The sequence below is a fragment of the Cetorhinus maximus genome, chromosome 8, assembly GCF_964194155.1.
Source record: "Cetorhinus maximus chromosome 8, sCetMax3.hap1.1, whole genome shotgun sequence".
In the NCBI taxonomy this organism is placed as follows: Eukaryota; Metazoa; Chordata; class Chondrichthyes; order Lamniformes; family Cetorhinidae; genus Cetorhinus; species Cetorhinus maximus.
The window spans coordinates 133,603,919-133,626,774 of record NC_135886.1 but is presented as its reverse complement, the minus strand read 5'-3'; the positions used below and the strand labels follow the sequence as shown (position 1 = coordinate 133,626,774).

The 22,856-nt window shown below is 42.5% G+C and overlaps 1 protein-coding gene across 7 annotated transcripts in view; it reads left to right on the top strand.

Moving 5' to 3' along the window:
- LOC144684002 (mitogen-activated protein kinase kinase kinase kinase 4) overlaps positions 1 to 22,856 on the top strand; it is a 287,637-nt gene that overhangs the window by 96,274 nt on the left and 168,507 nt on the right. For 6 of the 7 annotated variants that reach the window (XM_078547672.1, XM_078547671.1, XM_078547670.1 and 3 more), the window contains 3 exons: positions 13,103 to 13,228; positions 18,172 to 18,282; positions 20,353 to 20,443. In XM_078547672.1, coding sequence (XP_078403798.1) covers positions 13,103 to 13,228; positions 18,172 to 18,282; positions 20,353 to 20,443 — 328 coding nt within the window. The remainder of the gene's footprint in view (positions 1 to 13,102; positions 13,229 to 18,171; positions 18,283 to 20,352; positions 20,444 to 22,856) is intronic. The other variant, XM_078547668.1, reaches the window with a different exon arrangement.

The window sequence follows — 22,856 nt, the reverse complement described above, 5'->3', positions numbered from 1 at the left end:
CCTCGATTAACATCTCATTAGCACCCCTGACAGGGCAGCACTCCCTCAGTACTTCACTGGAGTGTCAGCCTTGAGGTTTGTGCTCAATCCTTGGAGTTGGACTTGAGCCTGAAACCTTGTGACTTAGTGGTGAGAGTGTTACCAACTGAGCCTCAGCTGACACTACCCTCCATCAGGTATCTTATATTTGCACAATAATGTTTTATTACTGGTACAACATTTATTTATATAATCAATACGTATCTATCTTGTGGTCCTACACTGAGCCATAATAATCCACAATGTTTACCACAATTATTTTATGCTCTAGATAGGTATAGTGTGTGATGTATTGCAACAGTTATTCAATGACATTCCTCCTGAAATGTAGAACAGGAGACTAGCTGTTTTTTTCCATCAAATTCTCTCAGAATTTGAGTATTTTAAAGTTGGTTAACGAATCATTAATTCTGGACTCAGAGAGCAAGAAATGTGCTGAATTTGGGGATGGACACTGCCTGGAAGCAGAAAGCAAGGGCAGATTGTCAAACAGAAGATGGAGAGACTAAATCAGAAGAACGATTGACAGCAGAATTACAAGAGAGAGGGCTGTGAGATTCAAGGACTGTGTTCTAGTGGGCAAGAGACAGAGCAAGAATGGGGATCAGGACAGACAACAGAGCACATGGATGAGAATGGGCATCAAGGAACATCCGAGAAAGAAGATGAGAAAACAATACAGAGAAAGAGGGAATAGAGAGGCTGTGGGGGGAACTCATTAATTCACAGGCAGTATTTTTGATGACATAGAGATTAGTTCTTCAGTTATTTATTTTTAATTTTGACCAAATGTTGAAGGTCGCAATTAAGAACTCAAAAGCCTCAGAAGGTCCTGCGTTTTGTTTTTGTCTATATGGAAAACAAAGAAATTTATCAGGAGCAAGACCTGCTTAGGGATATGAAAGCATGCCTGTTGATGATGCCCAGCGAAATGATCCAGATGAATCCCTGTCCAGACAATGTGCAGTGGAGTACACCTGAGAAGAGAGTGCTCCATGAGGAGCTGATGGCTCTGTGGAAGCAAAGTTGTCAAATACGCAGGTCTAGAGGATGATTGACTGGAATTTTCAGGTAATGCTAGGCTTGGTCCACTGTACAGCTCACCTCAGCATCATGAGGAGGGAATAGTAGGCCAAACTCAAAAAGCATTGTGGAAATGGGATCTACGTGCATTCACCATCAATTTAATTGAAAAGCCCAAATCCAATAACATGGTATTATGAACTAGTCACCCTGAAGGGGCTCTGATTTATGGATTCAGAAACCTTTGTGAGGAACCCTACTGATGATCTTGAGTTTGCTGCAAAGTGTTGAAGCATTATATATATGGTATATTTTGCCTGTTCACTCCCTTTATTCAGAAAGTGTTGATAAAGCCTGACGATTATAAAAGTAAAATGATTTTATTGTTTGCTACATGTGTGTGTTTTGCAGGATATGTTACACCTCATGGGACATTTACTGGTTACTGAAATAAGTCAAATAGGATCTTGCAGGTTGTATGGTTTTGATGGTTGATTTACCATTGCAGTGCTTTGGGCAATAAGATGTCCCAGCAGCTGATCACAGGAAGACTAAACCATTGACTGCATGCTTGGAGTATGTGAAAGATAATCTGTCACAATAAATAATCAGGACAGCAATCTAACTTTGTGGTTTGTTAGTTTGCACATTCAATATCTTGCAGTTCAGTAAGAAATTAGTAACTGCTAAGTTATCTCTTTCTGTCCTCTTCTGGCAATTTTTTTTTGTGTTTATTTTTCCTCATGTGCTGTGTAGTGAATTGAATCCTTCTCCCCACACTACATGCCAGTGGTGCTATACACCATTCTTTGACCAAGAGTTCCCTACTGATGGCATTCTTTGGCAAGCAATGCAAATTCCATGGGAGGCACCCTGAGAAACATTTAACATAGAACATTACAGCACAGAAGGAGGCCATTCAGCCCATCCTGCCTGTGCCTGTTTTTTGTAGAGCTATCCAGCTAGTCCCACTCCACTGCTCCTTTTCCATGGTCCTGCTATTTTTTTCTCTTCATGCATTTATCTGATTCCCCTTTGAAAGTTGCTCTTGAATCTGCTCCCATCACCCTTTCAGGCATTCCAGGTAAATAATTAACTGAGTTTAAAGTAAAACCTTCTGAAGCCAATTAGTCTAGATTGGATTTTACTTAATACATATACAATTATGCAATTTGTGTCAACCTGTGATTTTTTTTTCCCCCTATACAGCATTAGCTTAGTGCACCCCATATCCAATTCTTGGAGCTCCATCAGGATATTAGTACGTTATATATGTGTTTTCCCAACTTTCCCCAACTCATCCCTTTCGATAATATCCTGATGCATATCTGCTGGTGAAATCTGGTCTTGTGGATATCTTGTGTTCAATCTGTCTGCCTGTTGGGTTTTTGGAATATATGTCCGCGCTATCCATATCTCTTGGGTCATCCATCCAAAGCAATTACCTTGCCTCTGCTGACAGTTGTTTTTTTTTAAGGATTTGAGATTTGAGGCATCTTCAATTCTGGCTTTTCTGAAATCTCAACCCTTCTGGCTGCTGTCCTCCTTAGTTACTTTAGGCTGGGATTGCATTGTTTATGTAGCAGCGGTGCATAATGATGAACCCATGGGTCCAATCATTTATGATTGTGTTGGAGTTAATTTTGTAGTGTCAACTCTAAAACACTGCAGACCTGGTTTTAAGTCTGTGCTTGTGGGTGGGTTTTGAATGAGTTGAAGTCTCACCCCCACCCCATGCTTTTCCAAAATGGAGCAAATGCTTTGTTTACTTGCTGCAAGTGACATAAATGAAATCCACAAGGAAAATATAGCCCATTTACCTGCTCCGTGTTTTTCTTCACAGTAAGCCATATTTGAAAAAAAAAGACTTGCATCTATTCAGCACCTTTCATGACCATGGGATATCTCAGAGTTTTAAAGCCAATGACGTACTTTTGAAGTACTTTTTGAATTAAACAGAAGCATGGGGGACAATAGTTGCCTGTTGCATTTTTCATGGCAATGTCTGGACCAAACAGATTCGATTTGCCAACCTATGAACACCCTTGTCTCATGCAGCAAAAATTGTTGTTCCCATTGAAATTTAGCATTCTTGCATCTATCCTGATGAGCACGAGACGAAAGGTTTCGACAGCATATCTCTTTTGTCAGCAATACTACTTTCAAAGTGTCATCAGTGTTGTAATGCAGGTAACACAGCAGCCAATTTGTGCGCATTAAGATCCTACAAAGAACAATGTGATAATGATCAGATAATCTGTTTTTGTGATGTTGATTGAGGGATAAATATTGGCCAAGATGTTGGAGAGAACTCCCTGCTCTTCTTCACAACAGTGCCACAGGTTCATTTACAGCCACCCAAGAGAGGAGACAGGGCCTCGATTAACATCTCATTAGCACCCCTGACAGGGCAGCACTCCCTCAGTACTTCACTGGAGTGTCAGCCTTGAGTTTTGTGCTCCAATCGCTGGAGTAGGACTTGAGCCTGAAACCTTGTGACTTAGTGGTGAGAGTGTTACTAACTGAGCCTCAGCTGACACTACCCTCCATCAGGTATCTTATATTTGCACAATAATGTTTTATTACTGGTACAACATTTATCCATATAATCAATACGTATCTATCTTGTGGTCCTACACTGAGCCATAATAATCCACAATGTTTACCACAATTATTTTATGCTCTAGATAGATATAGTGTGTGATGTATTGCATCAGTTACTCAATGACATTCCTCCTGAAATGTAAAACAAGAGATTGGCTGTTTTTTTCCATCAAATTCTCTCAGAATTTGAGTATTTTAAAGTTGGTTAACGAATCATTAATTCTGGACTCAGAGAGCAAGAAATGTGCTGAATTTGAGGATGGACACTGCCTGGAAGCAGAAAGCAAGGACAGATTGTCAAATAGAAGATGGAGAGACTAAATCAGAAGAACGATTGACAGCAGGGTTACAAGAGAGAGGGCTGTGAGACTCAAGGACTGTGTTCTAGTGGGCAAGAGACAGAGCAAGAACGGGGATCAGGACAGACAACAGAACACGTGGGTGAGAATAGGCATCAAGGAACATCTGAGAAAACAATACAGAGAAAGAGGGAATAGAGAGGCTGTGGGGGGAACTCATTAATTCACAGGCAGTATTTTTGATGACATAGAGATTAGTTCTTCAGTTATTTATTTTTAATTTTGACCAAATGTTGAAGGTCGCAATTAAGAACTCAAAAGCCTCAGAAGGTCCTGCGTTTTGTTTTTGTCTATATGGAAAACAAAGAAATTTATCAGGAGCAAGACCTGCTTAGGGATATGAAAGCATGCCTGTTGATGATGCCCAGCGAAATGATCCAGATGAATCCCTGTCCAGACAATGTGCAGTGGAGTACACCTGAGAAGAGAGTGCTCCATGAGGAGCTGATGGCTCTGTGGAAGCAAAGTTGTCAAATACGCAGGTCTAGAGGATGGTTGACTGGAATTTTCAGGTAATGCTAGGCTTGGTCCACTGTACAGCTCGCCTTAGCATCATGAGGAGGGAATAGTAGGCCAAACTCAAAAAGCATTGTGGAAATGGGATCTACGTGCATTCACCATCAATTTAATTGAAAAACCCAAATCCAATAACATGGTATTATGAACTAGTCACCCTGAAGGGGCTCCGATTTATGGATTCAGAAACCTTTGTGAGGAACCCTACTGATGATCTTGAGCTTGCTGCAAAGTGTTGAAGCATTATATCTATGGTATATTTTGCCTGTTCACTCCCTTTATTCAGAAAGTGTTGATAAAGCCTGACGATTATAAAAGTAAAATGATTTTATTGTTTGCTACATGTGTGTGTTTTGCAGGATATGTTACACCTCATGGGACATTTACTGGTTACTGAAATAAGTCAAATAGGATCTTGCAAGTTGTATGGTTTTGATGGTTGATTTACCATTGCAGTGCTTTGGGCAATAAGATGTCCCAGCAGCTGATCACAGGAAGACTAAACCATTGACTGCATGCTTGGAGTATGTGAAAGATAATCTGTCACAATAAATAATCAGGACAGTAACTACCTTTGTGGTTTGTTAGTTTGCACATTCAATAGCTTGCAGTTCAGTAAGAAATTAGTAACTGCTAAGTTACCCCTTTCTGTCCTCTTCTGGCAATTTTTTTGTGTATTTATTTTTCCTCATGCGCTGTATTGTGAATTGAATCCTTCTCCCCACACTACATGCCAGTGGTGCTATACACCATTCTTTGACCAAGAGTTCCCTACTGATGGCATTCTTTGGCAAGCAATGCAAATTCCATGGGAGGCACCCTGAGAAACATTTAACATAGAACATTACAGCACAGAAGGAGGCCATTCAGCCCATCCTGCCTGCACCAGTTCTTTGAGAGATCTGTCCAATCAATCTCACTCCATTCCTCTTTCCTGATAAAGATTCTGAAGGGGTGTGTCAGGTTGTTTCCACTGGCTGGGGGACCTATAACATGAGGGCAACAACTCCAGGATGAGAGGACAATCATTTAGGACTGAGAGGAAAATACATTTCTTCGCTCTTGGAATTCTTTAACCCAGAGGATTGAGGATGCTCCATCATTGAGTACATTTAAAGCTGAGTGAGACAGATTTTTGGTCTCTCAGGGAATCAGGGGATATGGGGAGCGGGCAGGAAAGTGGAGTTGAAGTCAAAGACCAGCCATGATCAGAGCAGGTGTGATGGGTTATCTGGTTTACTCCTGCTCCTACTTATTTATGTACATATGTTCATGTCCCTGCAAATTTTTCCTTGTTTTTTTTTTCCTCTTTCGTATCAGTTGTCAAGCATTCATCCTTGGCCTGGTCTTTTCTCCTGACCAAGATTACAGGATGGGAAAGTTAACTTAATGGGGATTCACATGCATACAGCTACATCTCATCTTCACATTGCAGTGTCAACACACTGCTGCTACACCACTAGCTGACTAAGAATCTAGTTTCCACCCATTAAGTAGTCAGGTTTCACAACCGCTGTGCCAGCAGCAGCCGACAGGGACAAGATGGTTTGTTTTGTTTTACGGGAAGACCCTGCCCATCAGCTTGATCAGAGTTGCACATTCTTTCTAGCCCGACTAACATTTGCATTATTGAGGGTGTGGAGGCAACACCCTCAACAACTTTACCACAAACTGTTTAACAACGAGTGTTTCAGTGGTGTGGTAAAGATGTTCACACATTTACCTTTCCTATTTTGTGTACTTTTTATCTTGTCAATCTCGCTGAATGACAGCTAGCCTTCAGATAAATGCATATATGCTGTGCATGAGAACTGATCCAAAAATGACTAGAATTAGCTGTTGCGTGTGTGGGTGGGGGGGGGCAATGACCCAGTTTTTTCCGAAGATGCATCCAGGTATTGCCAGTGCAACAACTATCGTTGCAAATCCTATTAACTGAGTCAGACTGACACTTTTTACAGGTGCTTTGTCATAGTGTTGCAGCCATAAAAGCTTTGACAATTGATTCTGCTAAGGTGATAGATGTGTTTTCAATGTGTGGTGTATGGTGTTGTTAGGTTTTTGATGAAAAATAAGAAGTGTGCTCTGGTTGAGGAGAACATTACATTCTTGCAATGTTCAATTGTTCAAGTTTTACCTACAATCCCCACCTTGTATTCAGTCCTACTTCCCCTGTATAGTTCAAAACCACCAAGAGCAGTTTTAACCTAAATTGCTAGTGCAAAACCCACAAGATTGGGTGGAACTCTTGTTCTACACCCTGCCCAGTAGTTCACTTCAGTTGAGAGTAAAATTGGGAGGGTGATTTCAACAGATGAGTTACGTCAATAACAAAAATAAAAATACCTGGAAAAACTCAGCAGGTCTGACAGCATCTGCGGAGAGGAACACAGTTAACATTTCGAGTCCGTATGACTCTTCAACAGAACTAAGGAAAAAGGGATGAAATATAAGCTGGTTTAAGGGTGGGGGGGGGGGGTGGGATGGGACAGGTAGAGCTGGATAGAGGGCCAGTTATAGGTGGAGATTGCCAAAAGATGTCATAGACAAAAAGACAAAGAGGTGTTGACGGTGGTGATATTATCTAAGGGATGTGCTAATAGGTGACATTAAGGGTAGAAAGCAGGATGAGCAAGGTGCAGGTAGCCCTAGTGGGGGTGGGGTGGGGGGAAGGGATCGAAATAGGTTAAAAGGTAGAGATAAAACAATGGATGGAAATACATTTAAAAATAATGGAAATAGGTGGGAAAAGAAAAATCTATATAAATTATTGAAAAAAAGGGGGACCGGAAAGGGGGTGGGGATGGAGGAGAGAGTTCATGATCTAAAATTGTTGAACTCAATATTCAGTCTGGAAGGCTGTAAAGTACCTAGTCGGAAGATGAGGTGCTGTTCCTCCAGTTTGCGTTGAGCTTCACTGGAACAATGTAGCAGGCCAAGGACGGACATGTGGGCATGAGAGCAGGGTGGAGTGTTGAAATGGCAAGCAACAGGGAGGTCTGGGTCATGCTTGCGGACAAACCGAAGGTGTTGCGCAAAGCGGTCACCCAGTCTGCATTTGGTCTCTCCAATGTAGAGGAAACCGCACTGGGAGCAACGAATGCAATAGACTAAATTGAGGGAAGTGCAAGTGAAATGCTGCTTCATTTGAAATGAGTGTTTGGGCCCTTGGACAGTGAGGAGAGGGGAAGTAAAGGGGCAGGTGTTGCACCTTCTTCGGTTGCATGGGAAGGTGCCGTGGGAGGGGGTTGAGGTGTAGGGGGTGATGGAGGAGTGGACCAGGATGTCCCGGAGGGAATGATCCCTGCGGAATGCCACCAGGGGGAGTGAAGGGAAGATGTATTTGGTGGTGGTATCATGCTGGAGTTGGCGGAAATGGCAGAGGATGATCCTTTCAATGCGGAGGCTGGTGGGATGGTAAGGAGGACAACGGGGACCCTGTCATGGTTCTGGGAGGGAAAGGAAAGTGTGAGGGCGGATGTGCGGGAGATGGGCCGGACACGATTGAGGGACCTGTCAACCTCCGTGGGTGGAAAACCTCGGTGAAGGAAGAAGGAAGACATGTTAGAGGAACTGTTTTTGAAAGTGGCATCATCAGAACAGATGCAACGGAGGCAAAGGATCTGAGAGAATGGGATGGAGTCCTTACAGGAAGCGGGGTGTGAGGAGCTGTGGTCGAGGTAGCTCTGGGAGTCGGTAGGCTTGTAATGAATGTTGGTGGACAGTCTATCACCAGAAATTATGTCAATGCTCCCCTCATGTCGAATTGAAACATTGAGAGATTTATAATTCTCATTCTGAAACTGAAGTATTAACATTTGCTGATGTTCGAACAACAGCCAAAGATTTGCACTTTCAAAGTGAGACATCAGTACAGTGCAATCCTAGAAACCTAGAGTCATTACAGAACAGGAGGAGGACATTCAGCCCATAAGGTCCATTCCTAACAATGTATTAGAGATAGGTTGTTGGATTCTAGTGATACTGATCAAGTACAAAAAGGATAGTCTAAGTGTTGAAAAAAAGCATCCATGTGATTTCTGCTAGTTTATTCGGGAGTTGATGCACATCTTAATCAAACTCCTTAAGCTTCAATAAACCTATATCATTTGGTTGAAATTAATCTCACCTATACTGAAGTCTGTTAGTTACCAGGCTGCCTAGCTGACATATAGTGATGGATGAGCATAAATTTCCTTCAAGTAAATATTGGGAAGATTGAAGCAATTGTTTCTGGTTCCCACTGCAAAATCTGTTCCCTAGCAACCGACTCCATCCCTTTCCCTAGTCACTTCCTGAGGCTCAGCCAGTCTGTTTACAACCTGCGCATCACATTTGACCCTGATATGAACTTCCGACCTCATATTCGCACTATCACTAAGACCACCTATTTCTACGTCTGTAACATTGCCTATCTCCGCCCCTTGCTCAGCTCAACTAGTGCTGAAGCCCTCATTCATGCCTTTGTTACCTCTAGACTTGACTATTCCAATGTATTCCTGGCTGGGCTCCCATGTTCTCCACTTTGTAAAATTGAAGTCATCCTAAACTCTGTTGCTCATGTCCTAAATTGCACCCATTCCCCTATCACCCTTGTGCTCAATCAATGCCTTGATTTTTAAATTGTCATCCATGTTTTTAAATCCCTCCATGGCCTCAGCTCTCTCTGTAATCTCCCCTAGCCCCATAACCCTCCAAGATATTTGTGCTCATCGAATTCTGGCCTCTTGACCATCTCCAGTTTTAATAACTCTACCACTGGCGATATGCCTTTCAATGTCTAGGCCTGAAGCTCTGGAATTTCCACTTTAAACATCTCCGTCTCTCTACTTTGCTGTCCTCCTTTAAGATGTGTTATGATGTGGCAGTTGATGTGTGCCTGGTGGACCAAATCCACAAGGGAAACTTGACTATGCTATCACAATGGTTTTGCAATTTGTATTTATCATGAGAAGATTTATGCACTGATTTCAGAAATAATGAGTCCACTAACCCCTATAAAGAATTTAAAAACTAAATTTAAATATTTATTAACAAAAAAGATTTCAAGCACATAGATAAGATTACAGTTACTCAATACTTTAACAAATCTCAAACTTCCTAATTAACCTGATTCCCAACTACACACGCCCTTTAAGGCAACAGCCCCAAAATAGATTTTAAATTCAAATAGGCGAGCCAGCAAGTTTACCACAGCACCCATTCAACAGTGGAATTCCAAATGCTTTCCTCCACCTTTGGTTACTGGGTACCAACATGGCACTTCTGCACAAGTAGCTGGAGGCTTTCCTATGGCTGTTTTACATAGTCCTTTTAGATCTTACATGCCTCCCCCTCAACATAGCCTTCCCTATTCTTTATATGTTTCTCTCTCTTTAGTCTGTAAATTCCATTGTACTATGTGTCTTTGGAAATTAACTTTTCCCATAATATAAAAATCTTTCATGTTGCCAATATGGTCAGTACCTTTGGGAAAAATAGACATACTGCTTGGCCTTGCTTACCTTGTTAGTTGTAAACATCCTATCATCTCTTTGAAACCCAAACAACCCTTCACTTATCTAAAAATGCAAATTTCCTTCTCGCCCTACATGCTAAGCCCTCATCTATGTTTACTTATTAGCATTTCAAATGCCCATTACCTCTGATTTCTTTTGATAATTTCGAGTTTGCAGTCTTTCTGACGCTTATTTAATTAAATCACACAGACAGAACCATCTACACTCACACCCATAAACCTACTTTACAATAAGCCACAATAATATAATGAAAAAATGTTAGTCTCATGACAGATGCTGCTTGAAACCCACTTCTTTGACCAAGTTTTGGTCACCTGACCTTAAATCTTCTTACATGGCTCCCCCCCACCCCCTCCGCCTGCCACCCGCACCCAGGGTGTTTTATTACATCAAAGGCACTATATAAATTCTTGTTGTTGTAAAGAAATGTAACATTTTGACTTGATTTCCATGACTTTACCAAATGAACATAGGTTCTAAATAAGCATCATGAACATCTAGAACTCTGCCTGAACTCAAATTCCTTTCACCATAACTAGCCATATTGTTACAAACCAGTATTACTCATTTTAGTCGTCATACTTAAATATAAAATTCTACGGAACTCAACTTAAGGGCAACGAATGGTACATTTTTGAAAACTAGTCACTTTTGGCGTAAAACATATGCTTTCGTTGAGATTCATTTGCGGTGTGAAATACAAAGGCCGATTCTGTGCTTATCGGAAGATGTGATAATCTTCGGTCATGTGACACAGGAAATCTTGAGCTTGAACCCTGGACATTCCATCCATTAAAATTATTGAGTGAAAAATCACAAGCCATCCAATGGCAGTTTTGTCACCTCTGTTCATGAATACTGAGGACTGATGAGAGTGCTCAATCTCATTTCCTGAATAGCTTTCACTCGCCAGAGGGGGATCCAAGAGGAATGTTCCAGATTTCTTTGTTTCCTCGTTGACTCTGTTTTCTTTGATTGGGTTGAATATTATGGTTGTCAAAGACCGAACATAGGACTGAGATATGCATCAGGGCACTTTGTAAGTCCTGACGCGTGGACTGACGTGGGAATTGTGTGGGATGTACCAACTTCTGAAGTGCAATTCCTCTGCTCCCGGGACCCTATGCATAAGTCTCCAACTCTGAGATAGAGTCAGAGACTTTGGACAGTTCCGATGTAATTAACTCAAGAACTGGCCCCCACCCCATCACTCACACTGACCACCAACTCCCCCACCATACACCCCCCTGACCCCCCGACCCAACCCGAGGACCCTTCCCAATCACCTGACTACCCTTTGCCCGACTACCTCCCCAACCATCTCCACAACCACCCGACTACTCCCTGACCCAGCCCAATTACCTTCCCAACTACCCCCACTGACCTCTTGACTACCCCTCGACCTGACTACACCTCCCAGGCTGACTCGAATATCTCCTGAACCTCCTACCCGCTCACCCATCTCACCCACCTACCCATTCTACCCACTTCACACACCTATCACCCTACCCATTTACCCATTTCACTCACCTTCCCACTCTACCCGCCTGATCCACGCTACCCACCTCACCTAAGACTCTGTCTTCTCCGACTCTACATCACTTCGATGGAGTTCCCCGGTAGACACTGCACCGCGTTGTGCATTTCTGTGGAAGCCAGGCCCAGAAGACCCCAGCAGAAATATGGAGCCGTGTCAGGTGAGGAGAATTTACAAGTGCAGCAGCCATCCTATGGTGATTGACACTGCTTGGAAGATCTGGGCCTATCTCTCCCAGGAGATTAAGTGGCTATTGGGGCTAGGAGTTGGACAATTTGGAAAGGCCTCATTAGAATACTCAAGCACCATGAGTATGAGGCACGGCCGATGGACCAGTTGGTCTTTCCCTGCCCTTCATTTTCATATATTTATAATTTCATGTAGTATATTGCATTTCTTGATGTGTGATGAAATGAAGGTAATAAATTGCCTTTGCTAATGAGTAGGAAGGTCTTACAAGTTTTGAATCTCCACATTTAGCCATGCTCTGATGATGCACATTATAAAATGGTTCAATGCACTTACTTCGCAGTTGGTGCTTCAGCTGGAAGGCCCCGAGAGTTGGTGCTCCAGACAAGCCCAGCTGCCAACCTTAGCGGGGAAAAGCGACTATAGTTTGCAACTTTGTGCTAATGAATGCAGTCATGTTGTAAATGACATTACAAAAACAGAAATACCTGGAAAAACTCAACAGGTCTGGCAGCATCGGCGGAGAAGAGCAAAGTTGACGTTTCGAGTCCTCATGACCCTTCAACAGAACTAAGTAAAAATAGGAAAGGGGTGAAATATAAGCTGGTTTAAGGGGTGGGGGGGGGGGTGGGGGTTGTAGGGACAAGCAAGCAGTGATAGGAGGAGATAACCAAAAGATGTCACAGACAAAAGAACAAAGAGGTGTTGAAGGTGGTGATATTATCTAAAAGAATGTGCTAATTTAGAGTGGAGAGCAGGACAAGCAAGGTAGCTCTAGTGGGGGTGGGGTGAAATAAACGATGGGTGGAATACATTGTAAATATATTTTGTAAATGACATTGTCTGATGAGGTGATCTGAGGGACATTGGTTATCCAAAACAACCATCACCACGAGTTCAAAAGCGGATGCTGGAAATCCGAAATAAGACCAACAAGTGCTGACAACACTCAGCAGGTGTTAGGCACTATCTATTGGAGAGAGAAACAAGATTTACTGTTTCAGGTCGATAATCCTATATCAGAACTGATGGGCCATCACCAAGAGCTATCTCTCGCATTTCTAAAAGATAGAAGTGGACAGTACTTTCCATCGACCGTCCCTCCTGCATTTCCTTTTTCTGTAAGGAGAGAACATGGGGAGAAAAATGCAGAGCCATAAATGTCAGACCGCAACTCTTCACAACTCCTGCATTCATCTGCATTTGCGTGAGTCCTGAAGTTGTGATCAGTTTCAGACACTGACAGTTCACAATCAAAATCCCCACAAATTCTGGGCCTATTCAATTAACATTGAAACACTTTTCCCATAAAACAGGACGAAGAGGAGGAAATCAAGCTGGAAATTAATATGCTGAAGAAGTATTCTCATCACAGAAATATTGCAACATATTATGGTGCTTTCATAAGAACAAATCCTTCAAGCCATGAAGACCAGCTCTGGGTAAGTGTTTTTGTATGTTCCATGCTATTTGACAGCACCAAGACTTTTACATGTCCTGCAAAGCCACAGGTGTGAAATGAAACTTAGGGACAAACCTTGCAATGGAACCTGCTCAATCACCCTTTTTCAGATTTTGAATATATTATCATTGGTTAACGTCATGAAAATATAATAATTTTCATAATATTATTGTGATTTATTGTAAAGGTAGGTTAATAGCGGGCCTTGGATTAGTTTCCCTGTGCGTATGGGTGTGCGTGTGTCTGGGTTTTAATTGAATTACAATCTGGTCTGGGCGCTTTAATGTATCAGAAGGGAAACTAGGTTTGAAATGCTAAAAATGTAAACACGGGGTCGAATCTTCGGCTCAGCGAGGCGGGTGGGGCCCACTCGCCGAGGCGTAAAATGATGCAGGGTGACATCGGGCGTGCGTCCCGACATCACCCCGCGTCATTCAGATTTTCAGACTCAGCTGCGCGCCCGCTGAACTGTCAAAGGCCTATTAAGGCCATTTAACAATCAATTAAATCATTGACCTGAGCTGCCCATCCAGCCTTAAGGTTGGCGGGGGGCAGGCGAAGAGCCCAGACGGCCTTCGCATTTTTCATGGAACCTCATCCACAGGTGGGATGAGGTTTCATAAACGTTTTTAAAGTGTTGGAAAAAATTTTATTAACATGAATGGACATGTCCCAGCTCATGTGACAGTTTCACATGAGGGGACGTGTCTTTAAAAAATTTTTCTCCCTTCTTTCAATGTTTTATACGTGAAACTAATCTCCCTGAGGCAGCTCTGTGCCTCAGGGGGCTTTCTGCGCTCTTTCACGCGCATACGTGAAAGAGCGCACTCCCCGACTCAGCCTACTCCCCCCGCCCGCACAGGGAGCGCTTAGCGCTTCTGGGCGCATGTCACATTGGACGGGCCTTAATTGGCTTGCTCATGTAAAATGGCAGTGCCCAGCTGATTGGGGGCGCAAATCGGCTGCACACTCACCCCCGCCCAACCACCCCGACGTTGAGAAAATTCTCCCCATGGTTGATGTTTTAGAATGGGAGGTGTGAAGCACATTTGCATTTTTAGATAAACCAGCGTCGTGAATTTCAAAGAGATGGTAAGGTGTTACACCTAGCCAACAGAGGCTAAGCCAAACAATATGTTTATTTTTCCGAAGGATTACTGATAATATGAGTGCTATGAAAGATTTATATTATGGCAAAAATAAATTTTCAAAGACATATTGGGACAATGGGATTTACATTATAAAGGGAAAAACATGTATCAAGGAGATGAGGTTATGTGTAAGGAAGAGGGCATTCTAAGATCCAACAAATGTGAAAAGCCTCCAGCCTCTACGTACCAAGATGCTGTCTCCAGAAACCGAAACTAAGATAATTAATTTTAAATATCATTGTCCAGGGTATTGTGCGCTTTGCCTGGGTCTGCTAAAACCTATGTTGTTTTACTGTTGCCTTAACAGGCGTGTAACCGGGAGCTAGATTAATTTGGGGATTTAGGAGTTATCATAATAGTAATCTGTAGACCTATGTATGTGCTTAAAATCATTTCATTTATTAATAAATGTTTAATTTAGTTTTGTAAAAAAATCTCTAAGACTCGGTGGACTCATTACGACTGAATTCAAGGCACACATCTCGAAATAAAAATATAAATTGCCAAAACAGTTGTGGCAGCTGTTTCAAGTTTTCCACTGGGATTTGAGCAGCTCAGCATTTACCATCCGCTGTGCCATAACAATCAGGCCATAAAATAAAAGCGAATAGAGCTAGTCCAACCTTGGTTTAACCTGTCTGAGGAAAATTGGTAGGCCACGAGCAACATATTTTTTATCCATTATGCATAAATTTTGAAAGACTTTGATGGGAGGACTAAATACAACTTTTTGGTGGCCAGAGCTATCAGTTTATCACTGCGGCTGTTCAGCAGTAGAGCTTTATGGAAACAGATGATGACTACAGAACTCAGGTCATGAAACATCCCAGAAACCTTTTGCTGATGTGCAGATAATGTGAACTTAAGATCAGAAACCGTGTGATTAGGAATGCCACACTGCTGGAACACCAAGTAAGTCTCCTTGATGTGCCAATCCCTTGGGTGCCCTTCCATAGCAGGATTCATTCAATACAAAGAGTCACTGGGCAGAATTTTTCATACTTCAGACGGGCTGGGCGGGAGGGGGCGGGCGCAGAGCCGATTGCCACCCGAGGTTGGCTCCGCGCCACCATTTTACACGGGCAGGTCAATTAAGACCCGCCCAGCATAATACACAACCAGTAGCACTCAGCGCTACCTATGCAGGCGGGGTGGGGGGAGGAGGGAGAGTCGGGGCCAGCGCTCTTTTGTGCATGCAATGGAATGGATGTTAAAATAATTAAGTAAATGATTTTAAAATGTATTTAAACATGTCCCCTCTTATGTGACTGTGTCACATGAGATGGGACATCTTTTTATTTTTATATGAAAACTTATTTATTTATTTAATATAAGATTTAGGAAACCTCATCCCGCCCGTGGATGAGGTTTCCTAAAAAACGTGAAGGCCGCTTGGTCTTTTCGCCCGCCCCCCCGCCCACCTTAAGGTTGGATGGGCAGCGTTACTAATTGCATGAATTGCTTTCTTAATGGCCTTAATAAGCCATTTACATATTGGCGGGCACTTCATCGCAGGACTGTGCGATGACGTCGGGACGCATGCCCCCACACGCCGACTGCAAAATTCTGCCCATTGGTTTCTTGGGAGGTTGCGCAAATGTAGTGTTAAGTGCTTAATTAATCCAACAGGGCGACATCTTCATGAAAATGTGAATGTCAGTGCATTAACAAAACTGTGCCGGATTTTTGATACAAGGCATGTGTACAGCTGTTCAGTTCCTTGAGGAAGTTAGGACATAAGGAGCTGCAGAAACTTGGGAATCTTCAAGGAGAATGTCACTACTGATAAAATAAACAGGTTAACCGCCTGAATGCATTTTTAGCACAAGAAACTCAATAAAACATTTAATTGTGCTGCATTTATTTACTTCAGTAACACCACCACTTACATTTAATTCTTTGTGCATAATATTCACTATTGTATCATAACCTTTATACAAAGCTTTTAATGTTCAGTGCTACTAGAACCTGATCAGTAGCAGGAGCTTTAGTGGATATGTTACAATATTTTGAATTTTGGCAAATAAATATGTAGCTTAGGCCTTTCAGTCTTCACTTTCTCTTGCAGCCTGGTCATTAAGCCTCAGGCTTCACATCACTTCACCACCACTTAATTCATTTTTATCACTCCCTTCTCGCCTTCCTGAACTGTGACCATTCTGCTTCTTCATCGAGGTTTCTAAAGGAAAAAAATTAATAAACCGATTTCAAAATTTGGTTCTAGAGCAATCCTTAAATCTTGACGTGTGACTATTGTCAGACCAATGAAAGATAATTTGAGAACATACAAACGTGAGAAATAGAAGCAGGAGTAAGACCACATGGCACATCAAACCTGCTCTGCTGTTCAATGAGATCATGATTAATTTTCTCCCTCAACTCCACTTTCCTGCCCACTCCGTCAGATAATTTAAAATCACTCCTTAATTTTGTTCAGTCAGCCAGCACTAATAGAAATATTTACACTCAGCAGCTTAATTGTACATTACTTCCTCAGAATTATATCCAGTAAGTTCCTCGACATCTTGCATCACACAATAAGCCCAATTGCACCCATCTCTTTCATTTGTTAGTGGACACATGCCTGATCTCAAATCTGACCGACTTGATAGATTTACAAAATGTCCATCTTTCCATTCTTTTGTTTCTAAAAAGAATTGATGCAAAGGAATCTCCAAGCCACAACTCTTCCAGCTATAACCCTTAAAATCGAGTGTACCCTTTCCTGGTTGTTTAGAAATACCCAGTGCAAATCATTTCATCCAAAGCACAATGACATTGTTTTGCATTAGCTACGGAAGGAGCTTCAGTTTTGATGTGTCAGAAGGTCAGGATTGCTGAACAATAAACACTTTGCAAAAGCATGCGCTGCTCCAAGTACGTTGCTTGGCGCTGCACAAATGTTCTTGGCAAACCCAGTGGCCACTCTGAAAAGTTGGATTCTCAGATCAGGTGCTTTCTGCTTTCTTCAAGAGCTTGTCCAAAAATTACAAGACCACAAAGCCACTTGACAGATTTGCCTGACTTTCAGGTGGGCATTGCTAAATATCTAGAGAGAGAGAATATAATTAGGAGCAGCCAACAGGGATTTTAGAAAAGAAGATGATGTTTGACAAACTTGTTGCAATTCTTTGGGAGGCAGGACAGTGCTGGATGTGGGGAATATATATCGACTTTTAGAACGCCTTTGACAGGAGGCAATTGGAGAAGATTAAGGGTTATGGCATTGGGTCAAGGAACAAATTGGATTAAAAATTGGTTGAAAGGAAGATAATGGGATGAGGACTGTGATTATTTGGAGGACACACACCAACCTGGACTGATTGGGCCAAACAGCATGTTTTCACGTCATGTCTATGTAATGCTATAGCTCTCTTTTGAAATGAGAAGCAGTTCAGTAGAGTAGACAGAGAGAAGAGGTTTCCACTTGTCAGGAAATCCAAAATGAAAGGTCACTAATAAATTCAACAGGGAATTCAGGAGAACCTTCATCATCCAGTTAATTGTTAGAATGTGGAACTCACTACCACATGGAATAGAGGCATTTAAGATAAACCCATGAGGAAGAAAGGACAGAAGGATAAACTGATAGTGTTGATAATGGGTTGGGGGGGAAAAGGTTTATGTCGAGCATAAACATCAACCTAGAGCAGCTGGACTGAATGGCCTGAATGTATGCAGAAATTCTATATATTATCCATAATTATCTCTGAATGACATATGGTGTAATATTAAAACCCACCCCTTCTTCTCACTTTGCTTTTGATTTTAGCTGGTAATGGAGTTCTGTGGAGCAGGCTCTGTGACTGATTTGGTCAAGAAAACCAAAGGGAACTGTTTGAAAGAAGACTGGATAGCGTACATCTGTCGAGAGGTTCTTCGGGTAAGTTGGAATCGCAATCAGAAAACTCCTTTTATCGAGCTGCCACTTCAACACTGTCTCAGGTGGATCATCAATAAATATACCTTGTGTTGCTTAGGTGTGAAGGTCTGAAGTTTAAGCAGTGTTAGCAGATCATTATCTTCCAACTAGTTCTGATATACTGTTTAATTATTTGCCTTTCTGACAGGAATGGCATTGCCTGCTTTAAACACCCCTCAGAAATGCACCATCGCCAGCGGTAGTTGTACAGTTGTGACTTATTATGTTTTAGGGGGCTGGGTATCATAGCGGTTGATGGCTGTCGTTGTGGGGGTGTTCCAGAGTTAGATATTTCAGGCTGGGAAATTGAGGGGCTGTTGGGGTGTTGAGGAGCTCGAATTTAAAGCAGCTAGGTTTATCAGGGTTTGGGATTTTAGTAGACTTATCATAAATAATCTAAAAGGCCTCCGAAGAACCTATTAGTTTACTATGCATATTCTTTGGGGGTGAAATTCGATTTGGGTAGGGGACATAAAACAGACAGAATTGCATTTGCCTACTGTTAGAAAACATGCCTGATGTTTAGTTCTGTAGAAGTCCACGGGTCTGAATATGGAGCAAGGCACATCACTGGCAGTCGATGTGACACCGTGCGAGCTGTGTCCTGTTAACGTCCAATGTCACTCTCTTTATGTTTAAAGGGAATCTTCCAAATGGTGTAGCAAGATATATCTGACTTTCCGCTAATCCTGTTACAATAGTTCCTACTACGAAAATATATTTTGTCTAACTAGCTCCATTAAGTTATGTCGACTCCTAAGGAGCTTAATTTCATCAGCTTCCACACTTTGTCAGCCAATGAAAGCTTCTGTTATGGAAGTTTATTATTTTTGAAACCATTCCAGAAAAACAGTGTTGCCACTCCAAATCAGAACTTTTAACAATATTCACCTGCTGTGGTTGATGAGATAGGGGACTATTTTGTCAAACTCAAAGATCCATTCTCATTAAAGGACTCTTCTTTCACAGAACATCTTTTGCTTGTGATCTGTTTCTGCTATCCGTAACCCAACTCGCAATAAATTCTGCTCACCATCACTGCTGTGTTCACTGACCTACATTAAACCCCAGTTCAGCAATATCTTGATTTTAAAATTCGCTTCTTTGATTTCACATCCCTCCACAGCCTTGCCCTCCCTATCTCTATAGTTCCCTACAACCTTCCCAAGATCCCTACGCTCTTCCAATTCTGGCCTCTTGCTCATTCCTGAAATTAAATGCTTTACAATTGGCAGCAGTGCCTCCAGCTGCCTTGGCCCCAAGTTCTGGAATATTTCCTCCCTAAGCCTCTCTGCGTCTCTTTCCTCTTTTAAAATACTCTTTAAAACGTATCTCTTCAGCTTTTAGTTATTAGCCTAATATCACCTTCTGTGCTCAGTGTCAAATTTCATCTAATAAATCTTCTGTGAAGTACCTTGTGAACATTTCACTATTTTAAAGGCGCTGTACAAATGCAAGTTGTTGTCATGCACAATATCAAGTGGCTCATTTGCATAGTTTCTAACACAAGCATTCTATCTCATACAGTCACTGTGCTTTTTATATACCTTGGTATATAACCCTCAGTTTGGCTTAATTGGCAAAACTCTCGCATTTGAGTCAGAAGGTAGAGTTAGGTGACACTTCAATGCGGTACTGAGGAAGTGCTACATTGTTGGAGGAAACATCCTGTAACTGAGGCAAATGCCCCATTTGTTTATTCAGGTGGAGGCAAAAGATTACAGAAAAGCAGAAAGCGCACTCAGTGTCCAGGACAACATTCCTCCCTCAAATATCACTGTAAAAAGCAAATTAACTGGTTATTTATTTTGTTTCTTGGTTGTGGGACCTTAGCTCCTGCACTTACCCGCGTATCAAAGGTAATAATAAAGTGAAGCACATTAGGACCCTGAAGCCATGTAAATTCTTGATATATTCAGCATTCAAATGGCCATCAGGTTTGGTGAATCAGCGTGTAAATAATGTACAAGCAAAACTCCATGTTGTACCATGTTACTTACAGTGTGTCTTTATGTTGAATTGTACTTGCAGGGACTGGCCCACCTTCACTCCCACCATGTTATCCATCGTGATATCAAAGGACAGAATGTGTTACTGACCGAGAATGCGGAAGTAAAGCTTGGTAAGCATTTCTCTGAAATATTAGTAGCTTAATTGTCTTTCGAGTAACAAGGAAATGATCACAGAATCAGGACCTAAATGTGTCTTTCAGCGGTGAATTTGTTGAACCTCCAGTCCAGTTAGCCCTTTAGTAATGCTCTTCCAATGTTACAGTGTGATTCGCTATCCAGAAGTAACGCATACATTTACAGGCCAACAATCCTACCAGTTAACCTACATTTTGCAAACAAAAACAAAACCCTTCTTCAGGAGGGTCATACGAACTCAAAACATTAACCCTGTTTCTCTCTCCACAGATGCTGCCAGACCTGCTGAGTTTTCCCAGCATTTTCTGTTTTTGTTTCAGACTTCCAGCATCTGTAGCATTTTGCTTTTATCTACATTTTGCAAAAGTTAGTTGTGTATTAACCTATGTAAATGCACCCAAAACACAAATCTGAATGACTTCTGAGGCATTGAGGACCTTATATCAATAAGTGTACCTGCTGGTGTGATACCAAGCTGCAGAGACAAGGAAGATCCCAGGTTCCATTCCTGGATTGCATTAAATTACCCCTTGGGCATGGCAGCAGTGGTTGGTCTTGTTACTCTGCATAAAGCAGGGAAGAATAGATGAAGAATTCTCACCCCTGATTGTAAGCGGGCAGTGATGTCCCATGATGGAATGATCTATTGATGTTGCCTGAGCTCATACAGAAATAATGGTCATTTGGGTAAGATACCAGAAACCTGTTGGCACTCAGGAACAGTATCCCAGTATCCTGCCATTGCCTACAGGAAAGGAGGGATGAGAGGAAAACCTGAGGGATGCACTTGATAGTGCATGTCCTACATGGGGGTGCTACAAATTATCTGTCAAACTTTTGTCCTTATGCAAGTCTCAATCATGATTTGCTGCACTGTCACATCAGTACAATTTAAGTACAGTTCTATTTTTTAAACTTTCCACAGGCACCAGGCTCAAATTCATGACTGAGCTGAGGAGAAATTTCTTTGGAATTCTCTACCCCAAACAGCTACAGATGTTCAGTCATTGAATATGTTCAAGACTGGGACTGATAGATTTTGGACAGTAAGAGAATCTTGGAAGTCTTCCTGCGTCTAGAGATGCATGAGACAAAGAAAGCACATGCTGACATCTGTTTTTGTAGCTTATTTCCCTTGGAACAGATCACTAGCCTGAAGCCAGAGACTATAACTTGAGAGGCACCATTCCACGTTAAGCATGGTTGACTAGGAGGCTCTCCTGCTCTTACCACCGGCCATATGCATCTTGGAAGGATTTGCAGATTCTTAATCAAACTTTTTTGGCCGTGTAATGACCACACCTTCTTTGGCCATTAAGTCCTGGGGCAGAATTTTGCCCTTGATGGGCGGGTGGGCCCCACCAGCTCAGTGGTGGGCGGGCAGCCGATCGCCGCTGCCGAAACAGGCCCCGCCGCCATTTTACGTGGGCGAGTCAATGAAGGCCCACCTAGCGGGCCACCCGACGGGAAGTGCTATGCGCCTCCTGTGCTGGGGGGTGGGTGGGGGGGGGAAGAGGGAGAGGGATTCCCCATCTGTCAAAGTGCACACTGATCCCTGAGACTAAGTGCTGTCTCAAGGGGAGCGCTGAAAATTTTATCAACTTAAAAAATAGAAAAATAAAAATATTATTAACATGTCCTCCTCATGTGACAATGTCACACGAGATGGGACATCTTAATAAATACCACATAAAGTGTATTAAAGTTTTTAAAAACAGACACGAAACCTCATCCTGCCGGTGGATGAGGTTTCATGTTTTTTTCAGAAGCCCGCTGGGGCTCCTGGCCTGCCCGCCAGCCTTAAGGCCATTGGCCATTGACAGGTCGGCGGACAGACAGCTGATTTTGCTGCGCCCCCGCCTTCCTGAAGATTTAATTGGGGTGGGATGACATCGGGGGATCCCCCCCGTCGGCGAGCGGGCCCCGCCCCCAACTCGCTGACAGAATAATTCTGGCCCTGGAGTGGGGCTCGAACGGGAGCTTTGGGCTCAGAGGCAAGGACATTCCCCACAGCGCTACGAACCTCTTCAGGAATCATTGAATGGGACAGTATAGAAGAAGGCCATTTGGCCCATCAAGTCTGCATCAGCTCTTTCAAAGAGCAATCCAGTTAGTCCCACTCCCCCGCTCTTACCCCATGTCCCTGCAATGTTTTATTTTCCTTCAAACCATGATTGTATTGAATGGCGGAGCAGGCTTGAGGGGCTATATGGTCTAAGTCCTGCTCCTCTGCTGCCCTTGCTACAATATTTCCTAACTGCCCTCTGTTAAGTTATCTGCTTTGCAAAAAGAAAAGGTGCCATCAGTCTGCTTACTCACCCTTTGCTTTAAAATAGCAATACAATTGTTTTTAACTCCTCTTGACCAGCGGCGTCCTTCAAACAGTAA